The sequence below is a fragment of the Vipera berus genome (assembly GCF_964194415.1).
Source record: "Vipera berus genome assembly, chromosome: Z".
NCBI classification, from domain to species: domain Eukaryota; kingdom Metazoa; phylum Chordata; class Lepidosauria; order Squamata; family Viperidae; genus Vipera; species Vipera berus.
In genome coordinates this window covers 78,712,229-78,724,247 of record NC_138205.1, presented here as the reverse complement: position 1 = coordinate 78,724,247, position 12,019 = coordinate 78,712,229, and the positions used below count along the sequence as shown (strand labels likewise).

Below are 12,019 nucleotides of genomic sequence, written 5' to 3'. Positions count from 1 at the left end.
CTCCCACTGGTTCTCCAGTTTCTGAATCATTTGCTCTTTGCTATTTTGGTACATTATGTAAAACTACTGAATTTGAATCAAAGCTCAAAAATGTAGTTATATATTAAATCAAATCTGTGAAAACATTCTAGTTAATAGCTGCATCTGATAGCGGATGTGGCTTTTTTTGTAAAATACACAAATGGCAAAATCCATCTCAATAAAAGTATATTGTTAATAATGAAAATGGGGGAAGGAATCTGCAGTATAGACAGACTTTTCTTAATAGCAAACAAAAACTTTTCCTGCAACAACCTTCCAACCCATCTATCATATAAGACAAAAATTTTTTTGTCAAAGTGTCTTGGGGTTAAATTATACGTTGAACAACTAAGGGAAGTAAGTATGTTTATAGCTAATGAAGAGAAGGTTCAGGAGAGACATGATAGCAGTCTTCCAATACCTGAACGTCTGCCATAAGAAAGAGAGCATTGATTTATTCTTGACAAGAAGTAATGGATGGAAGATCATCAGGGGCAATTCAACCTGAAAATAAGGATGAATTTCCTGACAGTAAGAATGATTAATCAATGGAACAGCTGGGCTCCCAGAATTGTGGGTGCTGCATTGCTGGAGGATTTCAAGAAAAAATTCCAGACCTATGATTCTATGAGAACCAAGTTTTCCAATAATGCAACCTTGTAGAGAGGCAGTGTAAACATTTAAAAAAATATTTTAAGATTGTACCGCACATCAGTTATATCAGATAGGCAGGAAAACAGATTTTAATAACATGCAGAGGGAACAGAAAGGAAGCTTGAATACCGAAAAACTGGGAAATGGAAGTTATCAAAACAAAAGACAACTCCACAAACAATCATGAACAAAAATGGTGAAGACCTGCTTATAATATACTCCTTAATTCCTTTCATGGTTCAGTTTGGATCCTCACAATTTACACTTTAGTGAGTTCAACTTTTCCAGCTTTGTTGACTGGTGGGGGGTGGGGGAAGAGGGGATGGTGTTATATTAGTGGCAGGCAAGTGCATGCGCTCCCTTCCATTTGTTCAAGCTTGCCCGCCGCTCACACAAATAGAGTACGCACATACTCACCTGCTATTTGTGCAAGTTGGGATGTTCGTGCGAACATTCTCCTGCCACTTCCTTGGTCCAGTTCTGAACAGCTCAAGGTCTGGTAGTGGGCCGCAGCCTGGTGGTTGGGAAGCCCTGCTTTAGTGTCTCTATGTCCTTTTTGGTTGGGAGAATGACTTAGTGTACTACGAATGCATTGGGATCAACTCTCCAGATTTACAACTAACATTGATATGCTTTATCATCATTTATGTAATAGCTGTTATATACAGAAGAATTTCCCTAAATTAATCAGAATTAATTAATTTCTCTAAACCCTTAACCTTATATATATATCAATAGGAAAACCTATCTCAGTTGATGGAAGGAAGGAAGGGAGGGAGGGAGGGAGGGAGGGAGGGATATTCTAAAATACATACCTGAAATCCTCTCATTTTTTGAAACCGTGCTACTGTGTCACTTATCGTGTATACTCGAACATGGCCCATGTGAAGTTTTCCAGAAGGATATGGGAACATAGACAAGATGTAATACTTCGGCTTTGATTTCTAAACAACAACAAAAAAACCCACTTTGAGCAGAAGCTACATAATTTTTTTTAACACTGCTTGTTTTAAAAGGAAAGCTACACTTTCTATGCCAAGATATTTTAATAACTACAGATTGCCTATCCTTTCCTATGGATCACAAAATGTTACATAATGCTTTACTTTCCATGATAAAAAAATGGAGAATAAAATGGATTCTCATGCCTTTCTCAAAAGGTCAAATTTTACTTGTTGACATTTTGGAAATAAGCAATTATATTTTATGATCTATTGGGATTCATAAGCATTCTGAGTGACTAAATATACTGCATAAGAGCATGTGCAGGCTATATGTATTGTATATCCTGGCTGATCCCACTGGAGAAAAGAAACACATATGTAATTACTAACTAGAAAAAGATTTAAGAACAAAAACACTAGATGGCAATGCTTGGAAGAATGACTGCAATGAAATGCAGAAATAATTTAAACAGTAGGTACAACTTGCTATACCAGCCTCCCTGCCACATGGCAGTTCCCCACCTGGGCTCCTTGACCTCACTGCAGGCTGAAGGTAGAGTTCCTCAGGCTTATAGTTCTCAGGAACTTCAATCTGCCATCCCTGGGAATGCAGTTAGAGGCAGCTTGGGATTTCATGGAAACTATGACTTCCATGAGCCTGTCCCAGGTCCTGGATGAGTAGGAATAGTGGTTACACGCCTGATTGGGTGTCCTTGTTGGAACAGTGCCTATGTGATTGGGAACTGGTGGACTTATCTTGGTCCCCGCCACAGACAAATCAGAGATGGTTTATGATGAATCCTCCAGAACTATATCCACTGGTGACTAATGAACGTCGATGGGTTTCAGAAGGAACTGGGAGTTATTACTGAAGATATGCTGTATAGCCCCACCTGAGCTCTTAGTCACCACTTGCAATAGGAAGGTGATTGAGGCTCTGGATAGGATTGCATCCATGCATCTCCTATTTCATAGACCTGTTTGTCCCTTGTGATATATGGAGGAATTGGGAGAGATGAAACAGATGAAGAGACATCTAGTGTGCTATTGGTAGAAGACAAGGGATGAACTTGATGAAACACAGGTAAGAGTTACTATTAAAACCAACCTCACAGTGATTCAGGCAGCAAAGTGTAAGTACTTCTCTGCACCAACCGCATCTGCAGATAATTGGCCAGAGACCCTCTTTAAGGTGAGCTGTCTCCTTTTGGGAAGGAGAACATAGAAGGCCACCAGAAGGGACACACTGAGGAATTTGCTAATTTTCTGGAAGACAAAATTGCCTGGATTTGTTCCCATTTAAATGCCAGTGTGGTTGCTGGTCAAATGGAGGCATCTGGGGTAGGTTCTTGCCTAGGTATCTGGGAACACTTTGATCCTGTTGCTCCTGAAAAGTGGACAGGATCCTGAGAAGTATTAAGTACAAACCATCTGTATTTTAGATCCATGTCCCTCCTATCTTGTGAAAGTTTCTCAAGAGGTGACATGCAGGTGGGTTCTGATAATGATTAATGTTCTTTGTAGGAGAGGGTGTTGCTCAGAATTTAAGGAGACTGTGGTCCACCCTCATCTTAAGTCATTCTTAGACTCTATCCTATTGGATAATCTTTGTCCTTTCTGGGGAAGGTTGTTGAGAAGGTGGCTGTGCAGCAGCTCCAGAGATTTCTGGAAATGGATTATCCTTAGATACTATAAATCAGGGGTGTCAAACTCGATTTCATTGAGGGCCGCATCAGCATTGCAGTTGCCCTCAGGGGGCCGGGTGGGTGTGGCCTGGGTGGGCGTGGCCTACTGGGTGGGCATGGCTAAAGTGCGTATGGCCTACTGGGTGGGCATGGCCAGCTCTACATCGTTCGCATCAGTCAGTCGGTGCTGATAGGAAACAAGAGGTCTGGCCCTTATCTACTACTCAGTAATTTCTCCATTTCTGTTTAACATCTACATGAAACTAAGATCATCCACCACTATGAGCTAACATATCATCAATATTTTGATGACACTCAGCTATGTCTTGGCTCACGGTGAGTTAAGCAATGCCATGACCTTTCTTTAGCATTAAGTGCTGGATGGGGAGCAATGGGCCTGAAACTGAACTCTGGTAAGATGCAATAGCTCTGGGTTTGGGGTTCCTTGGTCCATGAAGAACTGCCATCTTTGATCTTGGATGTGGTGGTACTGCCCCAGACAAGCCCAGTGCATAATCTGGGGGTTCACCTGGACTCATGATTCCTGCTCAAGAAGCAGGTAACAGTCATGGCCAGGAGGGCATTTGCACAACTGCAACTTAGGCAACAGTTATGCACTTTCCTGGACCAACAGTCCCTGCTCACAATCAGTCATGCCCTAGTCACCTCTCATCTTGACTGTTGTAACATGCTCTACATGGGCTGCCCTTGAAAAGTATCTGGAAACTTCAGTTGGTTCAAAATTCAGCAGCACACATGGTTTTGCATAGCCCTAAGTGTGCACATGCCACTTCTCCCGCAGGAACTGCATTGGCTGCCAATTTGCTTCTGGATCCAATTCAAGGTACTGGTTGTCACCTTTGAAGTCTATAAGGCTTGGGGCCAGGTTATCTGAAGGACTGTCTTCTCTTGGCGCCTGACCCACAGAGTGGGGAGGCAAGGAATACTGTAGGTGCCCTCTCCTAAGAACCTAGTGGGATCAAGAAGAGCCTTCTCTGTGGCGGCTCCCTCCCCGTGGAACATCATTACCCAAGAAATAAGATTGTCCCCAACTTTGACACTCTTTTGCTAGGCCCTGAAGACCTGGTTTTGCCAATGGGCTTGGGGAACCCATTTGACAACTGACTGTTGTTGCTAGGGGGATGGGAATTATTGCTTTTTATTGTTTTATATTGAGACTGAGTTGGGCAGCTGTGTAATTTTTCATACATACATCTTAATTTTGTTTGCTTTTGTGCTTTTGACTCCTGGTGGCTGCCAGGGGTTTTTGACAAGGTTAATTGGAAATTGTTTGCCATTTTCTCCTTCCTAGGGCTAAGAAAGAAGGACTGGTCCAAGGTCACCCAGCTGGTTTGTATCTAAAGAGGGAGTAGTACTCGCAGTCTCCTAGTTTTCTAACCTACTGCCTTAACTGCTACACCGAACTGGCTTCATGTAGGGATGATGTAATTGGGATAAGAAAAACAATATGTTTTAAATATGTGATCTTGACTGTTGCTGCAAGACTTACATCTGTTTCTGTGATTTTGCTGAATGATTCCTTTATTCTTGAACACCACCAGTTTTCAACTTTCTTCCTGGTCTCTGATGTATAATTTTGTTCCCACTTTCCTGTTTCACTAAAAATAGTTCTGCTGCATCTTAGGATTCGCCTATTCTGCCATTTACTTGGGTTTAGTACTCCACTCAGTTGTCTTCTCCAACATGATGGGAACAAAAATACCTTATTGCAAAGGAACCACATTCTCTGCAGAGTATGTTGGCAATCCTATTGAAAATAGATAGATAACATTTATTATCATTTTTTACTGTGGGCACAATGGCACACATTAAAAATGAAATTTAGTTGCTTGCTCCCAAAGTGTAAACATACGTAACACACATTTAAACATCCATGTAAGTAACTTATAAATATTAATCACTGTCCATCTTGAATACATAACGGAAGGAGGAAGCTTTAGAGTTCACAAGGTTAATACCGTATGGAACAAAGCTGTGACTGAATCTGGATGTTCTGCTTCTGATACCATGGAGCCTCCTCCCAGAAGGTAACAAGGAAAACAGGTTGCAAAGAGGATGGGTAGTGTCCCAGACAATCTTACAGATCCTGCTCAAGCAACACGTATGTGCTATGTCCTGGATGGAAGGGAGAGAACTGCCAATAATCTTTTCAGCCATCCTCACCACTCTCCGCACTGCCTTCCTGTCTGAAGCAGTGAAGTTTCCAAACCAGACTGTTATGCTGTATGATAGGATATTCTCAATTGTCCCTCTGTAGAAAGTGGTAAGGATAGGGGAAGGAAGATGTGCTTTTCTATTGCAACACAGAAAATGTAGGTGCTGCTCTGCCCGCTTCACCAGTGTCTCGCTGTGGAGCAACCAAGCCAGCCTACTTGTTAACTGCACACCCAGGAATTTGATGCTGGTAACCATCTCCACAGGTGAATCATTAATGCACAGAGAAGTGTGACTGTGCCTGCCTTTTCTGAAATTGACAATGATCTGTTTGGCTTTTCCAGTATTTAAAACTAGGCTATTTTCCAGTTCACCAAACCCTCAAGCTCCTTGCAGTAAGTACCCTCATTGTCATCATGAATAAGACCCACCACTTTTGTATCATCTGCGAACTTCACCATATGGTTGGTGGCAAACCTAGCACTACAGTCATGGGTCAACAGGGTGAACAGCAGTGGACTTAGGACACAGCCCTGAGGAGAACCTGTGCTCAAGAAAATGATGTCAGAAATATTTGTTCCAGCTCGCACATATTGGGGCCTGTTAGTAAAAAAATCAAGAATCCAGGAACTTCTGGTTTGGCGTTCGACAAGACAGGTGGAAGAAGCCGAGGCTCCAGCTTCTTAGCCCGATTTCATTCTGCCTGGTGACCCCAAGGGGTCGGAAAGTTGCCTGGAGGGGCAATGAAGGAGGGATGTCTCAGGAGTCTGGACTAGACGGCAGTTGGTCCAGATGGACTGGAGAAACCCTCCAAAAGGACGGAGGAAAGGCTGCCTGGTAAGTCCAGACAGCCCATGTCATCGCCAGGCAGAAGAAAAGCGAGGAGCCACAGCACTCTGCTAAACACCTGATTGTCAACAGCGTGCGAAACTGGGTGAGCCTGCTCTTTCATTCCTTTTCCTTTTAGACCTAGAATGTTGATCCCCTGATTTTTCTTTTTTTACTTTATTTTCTCTCGTTGAGATATTGGATTAAACCTAAAGTAGTTGGCTCCTTTTACGGTATCGATTTTAGCCTAAGACAGTTGGCTGGAAAAATGAGTACATCAAATCTGCACCTTATGTTGGAACATCTAGCCCACGGGTCGGCAACCCACAGCTCTGGAGCCACATGTGGCTCTTTCAGCCTTCTACCGCGGCTTCCAGTTCTCCTCTGCTATTTGCAGAGAGAGAGAGACAGAGAGGCACTTGCGCTTCGCTTCCCTTCTCTCTCTCTCCAATCTTCTGCTCACCTGGCCAGCCGGCACGCGGGCATCCCGCCCCCTGGGAGAAGCATGGACAGGAAATCCCTGTCCCAGGCTGGCCCCGTCCAAGGCGCACGTGGCCGGGGAGCTGCGCGGGGCAGCCCTGGGATCCTCCCATGGAGCGGCCCACCAGAGCCTCCACTAAACGGGCCAGCCCTCCCGCAAGCCGCGGCCCTGAGGGAGCGCAGCCCCTGTGATCCCCAGCCAGCGCTCCCATTGGCCCCGCTGGCCAGGAAGGTACGCCAGAGTCCCGGCTGCCAGGAAGGACGAGGGAGATGCAGCAAGAGCAAGAGAGGAGCGCCGATTGAAAGCCAGCCAATCAGAATGTCCGTGGTGTGTCAGCTTGTCAGAGAACAGCTGGCCAGGTGAGCAGAAGATCAGAAAGGGAGAGAGGGGGGAGGGAGGGAGAGAGAGAGAATATGAATATATGTGGTTGTCCTTACTGGTTAGTAAAGAATGTTTAATGAAATATTTTGATGTTTTTTAATTAAGAGATGAGGAATGGGGATAATTATGCTGTATTTAAAGATGGTAGATAAGCTACTAAAATTGTTTTTACCTGTTGGGATGAAGGAGAAAAAAAATTTCCCCCTCGAAATTTTTTTCTTTTCTATTTTTCTATTTGTAGTTTTTATAATTTACACCAGCTTTTTATTTCGTAAATACGAGAAGCACTCAAAAAAGACATTGAGTATTTTATTTGAAAGTAACTTTCAACCTAGTGTCTTTTTTTTGGAGTTCAAACTGTTTTTGTTGCATGCAGAAATAAAAATTTTGTTTTCTTTGTAGCAGTTCATTGATTTCATAAATGCAACACACTATAGTTTTTTTATACATAGCATAAAGGTAAAAAAACGATATATGCAATGTTTTTTTATTAAAAAGTTTTAGAATACATTTTAGCTTTAACAAACAACAAAAACAAAACAAAACAAAGGAAAAAAAAGAAACCCCTCCCCAGCCCCCTTCCCTCCCACCCTCCCCAACCCCATCCTCCCTTTCCCCTCCCCCCCCCACTTCCCAGAGCAGAATACAGGGTATAAAAATACAAACAATCATAATCTAGCTTACGCAAACAATCCTGAACTATATAGACTGTCGAACTTTAACTCATATAGATAAACTCCAAACATATATATATATCATATCAATAATTATTCTAAAACAATATAATACTTTTCAATCTACCCAATAAAAACAATCACAAATAAAACAATTTATATCAATTGTCTAACGCTGTTCTTCTTCCCAACTAAGCTTTAAATTCATATTATCCTGATATGTTTAATTTAATTTAATTTAATATTTGCATTTGTATACCGCCCTTTCCCTGAGGACTCAGGGCGGTTTACAGGGAATTAAAAATCAAAACATACAAAAGTTAAACCCAATTTAAAAAGCATTAAATTCACCCTGTACATTAAAACCCCAGTTAAAATTTTCCCCTCAGCCTGGGCCCGAGAGCTCAAAGAGCCAGGTCTTCAGGCCCCGGCGGAATGATCGGAGGTCGGGAGCAGTCCTCAGCTCTACTGGCAGCTGGTTCCAGAGGGCAGGCGCTCCCACTGAGAAGGCCCTATCCCTGGGTGTCACCCGCCGGCAATCTCTCACCGGCGGAACCCTGAGCAGACCCTCCCTGTGGGAGCGCACTGGGCGAAGGGCGTTTGATGCCGGCAGCAGGTGTTCCCTCAAATAACCCGGACCCAGGCCATGTAGGGCTTTATAGGTGATAACCAGCACCTTGAATTTCACCCGGAGGGCAACCGGAAGCCAATGCAGCTTGCGGAGTAGAGGTGTTACATGGGAGTATCGGGAAACCCCCATTACAACTCGCGCGGCCGCATTCTGCACCAGTTGAAGCCTCCGAGTGGTCTTCAAGGGCAGCCCCATGTAGAGAGCGTTACAGTAGTCCAAACGGGAGGTCACAAGCGCATGAGTGACTGTGCGTAGGGCGTCTCGGTCCAGATAGGGACGCAACTGGCGCACCAGGCGAACCTGTGCAAAAGCCCCCCTGGTCACGGCTCCTATGTGATCTTCAAAATTGAGACGTGAATCCAGGAGGACGCCCAGGTTGCGAGCCCTATCAACGGGGGGTAACACCTCACCCCCCATCATTAGAGGTGGAATAACTTGGTTAACCCGAGACGCCGATATGCACAGCCACTCAGTCTTGGCGGGATTGAGACGAAGCCTGTTTCTCCCCATCCAGACCTGGACCGCCTCCAGGCACCGGGACATCACGGAGAGGGCATCACTGGGTTGGTTCGGGGTGGAAAGAAAAAGTTGGGTATCATCAGCGTACTGGTGATACCCCACCCCAAAACCACGAATGATCTCGCCCAGCGGCTTCATGTAGATGTTGAACAGGAGGGGCGAGAGAACCGACCCCTGAGGGACTCCACAAATGAGAGACCTCGGGGCGGATCTCTGCCCTCCTGTCAACACCGACTGCGAGCGGCCCTGGAGGTAGGAGGAGAACCACCGTAGGACGGTGCCTCCCACTCCCAACCCCCTGAGACGCCGCAGCAGGATACCATGGTCGATGGTATCGAAAGCCGCTGAGAGATCTAATAGGACCAGGACAGAGGAGCAACCCCTGTCCCTAGCCCTCCAGAGATCATTCACCAGCGCGACCAATGCCGTCTCCGTGCTGTGTCCGGGCCTGAAGCCCGATTGGTACGGGTCCAGATAATCAGTTTCCTCCAGGAACAGAGGGAGCTGATGCGCCACCACACTCTCAACAACCTTCGCCAGGAAGCGAAGGTTGGAGACTGGACGATAGTTGTTTAAAACAGCCGGGTCCAAAGCAGGCTTCTTGAGGAGGGGTCTCACCACCGCCTCCTTCAAGGAAGGGGAGGGTGGGGAAGGAATCTGTAACCGGCACTCAGTCTGGACCTGTTAGAGGTCCCGACGGGATGGGGTCGGGGGAGGTGGCTGCTGGCGCTGGGAATGTGGGGGTGGGGCATCGAATCCCCACGGCGATAGGGTATGGCAGCAGGTGTTTGCGCGGAGGGCCATATCAACATCTGGGATCGCGCCCCCGCTATCTCCGAGCGGTGGCGCGCTCCGATCCTCCGGTTAGCACCCTCCTACCCGGGGATGAGGGTGATCAGGCCCCTGAGCTCAGGTTGGTCTATTTTAACGCTAGATCCGTAGTTAACAAAGCTCCCCTCATCCGTGATCTGATCGAGGAGGAATGTGCGGATCTAGCGTGCATCACGGAAACTTGGTTGGGTTCGGAGGGAGGGGTGCCTCTCACCGAGTTATGCCCGCCAGGTTTCCGGGTGCTGCACCAGCCACGGGCTCAGGGCAGGGGTGGTGGGGTGGCAGTGGTTATTCGGGAGACTTTGTGTCCCCGGGAGGCCACCATTGTCCAGATGGCCGGGAGTGAATCCCTCCTCTTGAGATGTGGTCCTCGGGTTCAGTTGGGCTTGTTGCTCACATACCTGGCGCCCAGCTGTGTGGCAACAGCCCTGCCTGAGCTGCTCGACACCCTCTCAGGGTTGGCGGTGGAGTTCCCCAGGCTTATTGTCCTGGGTGACTTCAACCTGCCATCACTGGGGGGGTCGTCGGAGTTAGCTCGGGAGTTCATGGCTTCCATGACAGCCATGGGCCTGACCCAGGTTATTGAGGGCCCTACTCACGAGGGGGATCATACTCTCGACCTGGTGTTCCTGTCTGGACAGTGGTTGGATGATCTGGGAGGGGGTTCTCCGTCCATCACCCCTCTGTCATGGTCAGATCATCACCTCCTGAGGCTGGTTTTCCGTCATGCCATCCCCCGCCGCTGGGCGGCGGAACCGACCAGGTGGTTCCGCCCCAGGCGCCTAATGGACCCGGATCGGTTCCAGAGGGCGCTTGGGCCGATACCTATCACCCTTACCCACAGCCCAGTCGATGCTCTGGTGGAGGCCTGGGAAACGGCTGCCACCAGGGCACTCGACTGTGTTGTACCCATGCGACCTCTGACTCGGCGCAGATCCCGTTGGGCTCCATGGTTCTCTGTGGAGCTCCGGGAGATGAAGCGTCGGAGACGAGGTCTAGAGAGCGGTTGGAGATCCAGCCGATCCGAATCCGACCGATTGCAGTTAAGAACCTTCATAAGGTCTTATCTTGCGGCGATAAGGACGGCGAAGTCTAACTACTTTGCCGCCCTTATCGCGTCCGCAGATAATCGCCCGGCCGCCCTGTTTAGGGTGACTCGCTCCCTCCTTAACCAGGAGGTGAGGGAGGATCCCTTGCAGGGACGAGCCGAGGAGTTTAGTCATCATCTGACGGACAAAATCGCTCGGATCCGGACCGGCTTGGACTCTGACTGGGCAGAGTCTGATGTGGAGGAATCAGGCGGTCTTGAGCACGTTATCTGGACTGAGTTCGACCCTGTTTCCCCTGATGATGTGGACAGGATCATGGGGAGACTGAGCTCCACCACCTGTTTGTTGGATCCGTGCCCCTCCTGGCTAGCTTATGCGGCTCGGGAGGGAACACGAGGCTGGTTCCATGCAGTGATAACTGCTTCTTTGAAGGAGGGTGTCTTCCTGAGCTTATACAAATTAAAATATGTTATACAAATTAAAATACCATAGATTACTTCCAAACTTAAAAATTTTTTTATATAATCACATCATTCTTATATTCTTATATTCTATTACCTACTCCAATATTGCCCATAAAGTATTACAAATTAATTTCAATCACACATAAAACAATTTATATCAGTTTTATAAAACTATTCTTCTATCCAACTAGACTTTAACATACTAAAACCAAATTAATACAACCTTTCCTTCTCCTAATATATTATACAACTTAAAATACCATACACTACCTTCCAGGCTTAAAACTTTCCATCCAAATAACAAAGCATAACCTACAGAATATCAATAAACACTACTACAAATCTTCCCAATTAAATTTTCATAATCATCTTAAAACTAAAGCAACAAAAAATATTATATAATTATTTTATAAGGGTGAAAAATGAATCCCCACATACTTAATCCTTCTAGCATCCTTATTACATTATTATCTCTTGCAATTATGCAACTAAATCCTCAGGTTTGCTTCATTCTTCCAGAAGCAGCACACCTCTTCCAATTTCTAGCCTTCTCCCGTGGTGATGAAATTTGACCCACTCCTGTAACTTTCACATCTGTCTGCGTTAACCCTTCAACATCTTGTGGATTCTCTCTGGAACGTTGAGGCTCTCTGTCACCTTTTTTCTTTGTAGACTCCAAAGA

General features: G+C 46.1%; 1 protein-coding gene across 1 annotated transcript in view; it reads right to left on the bottom strand.

Annotated features, from left to right (window-relative positions):
* LARS2 (leucyl-tRNA synthetase 2, mitochondrial) overlaps positions 1-12,019 on the bottom strand; it is a 91,089-nt gene that overhangs the window by 72,399 nt on the left and 6,671 nt on the right. Inside the window, exons 2-3 of the mRNA XM_081344617.1 lie at positions 4,815-5,072; positions 1,491-1,619 (exon numbers count right to left, since the gene is read on the bottom strand). Coding sequence (XP_081200743.1) covers positions 1,491-1,619; positions 4,815-5,048 — 363 coding nt within the window. The 5' untranslated portion in view covers positions 5,049-5,072. The remainder of the gene's footprint in view (positions 1-1,490; positions 1,620-4,814; positions 5,073-12,019) is intronic.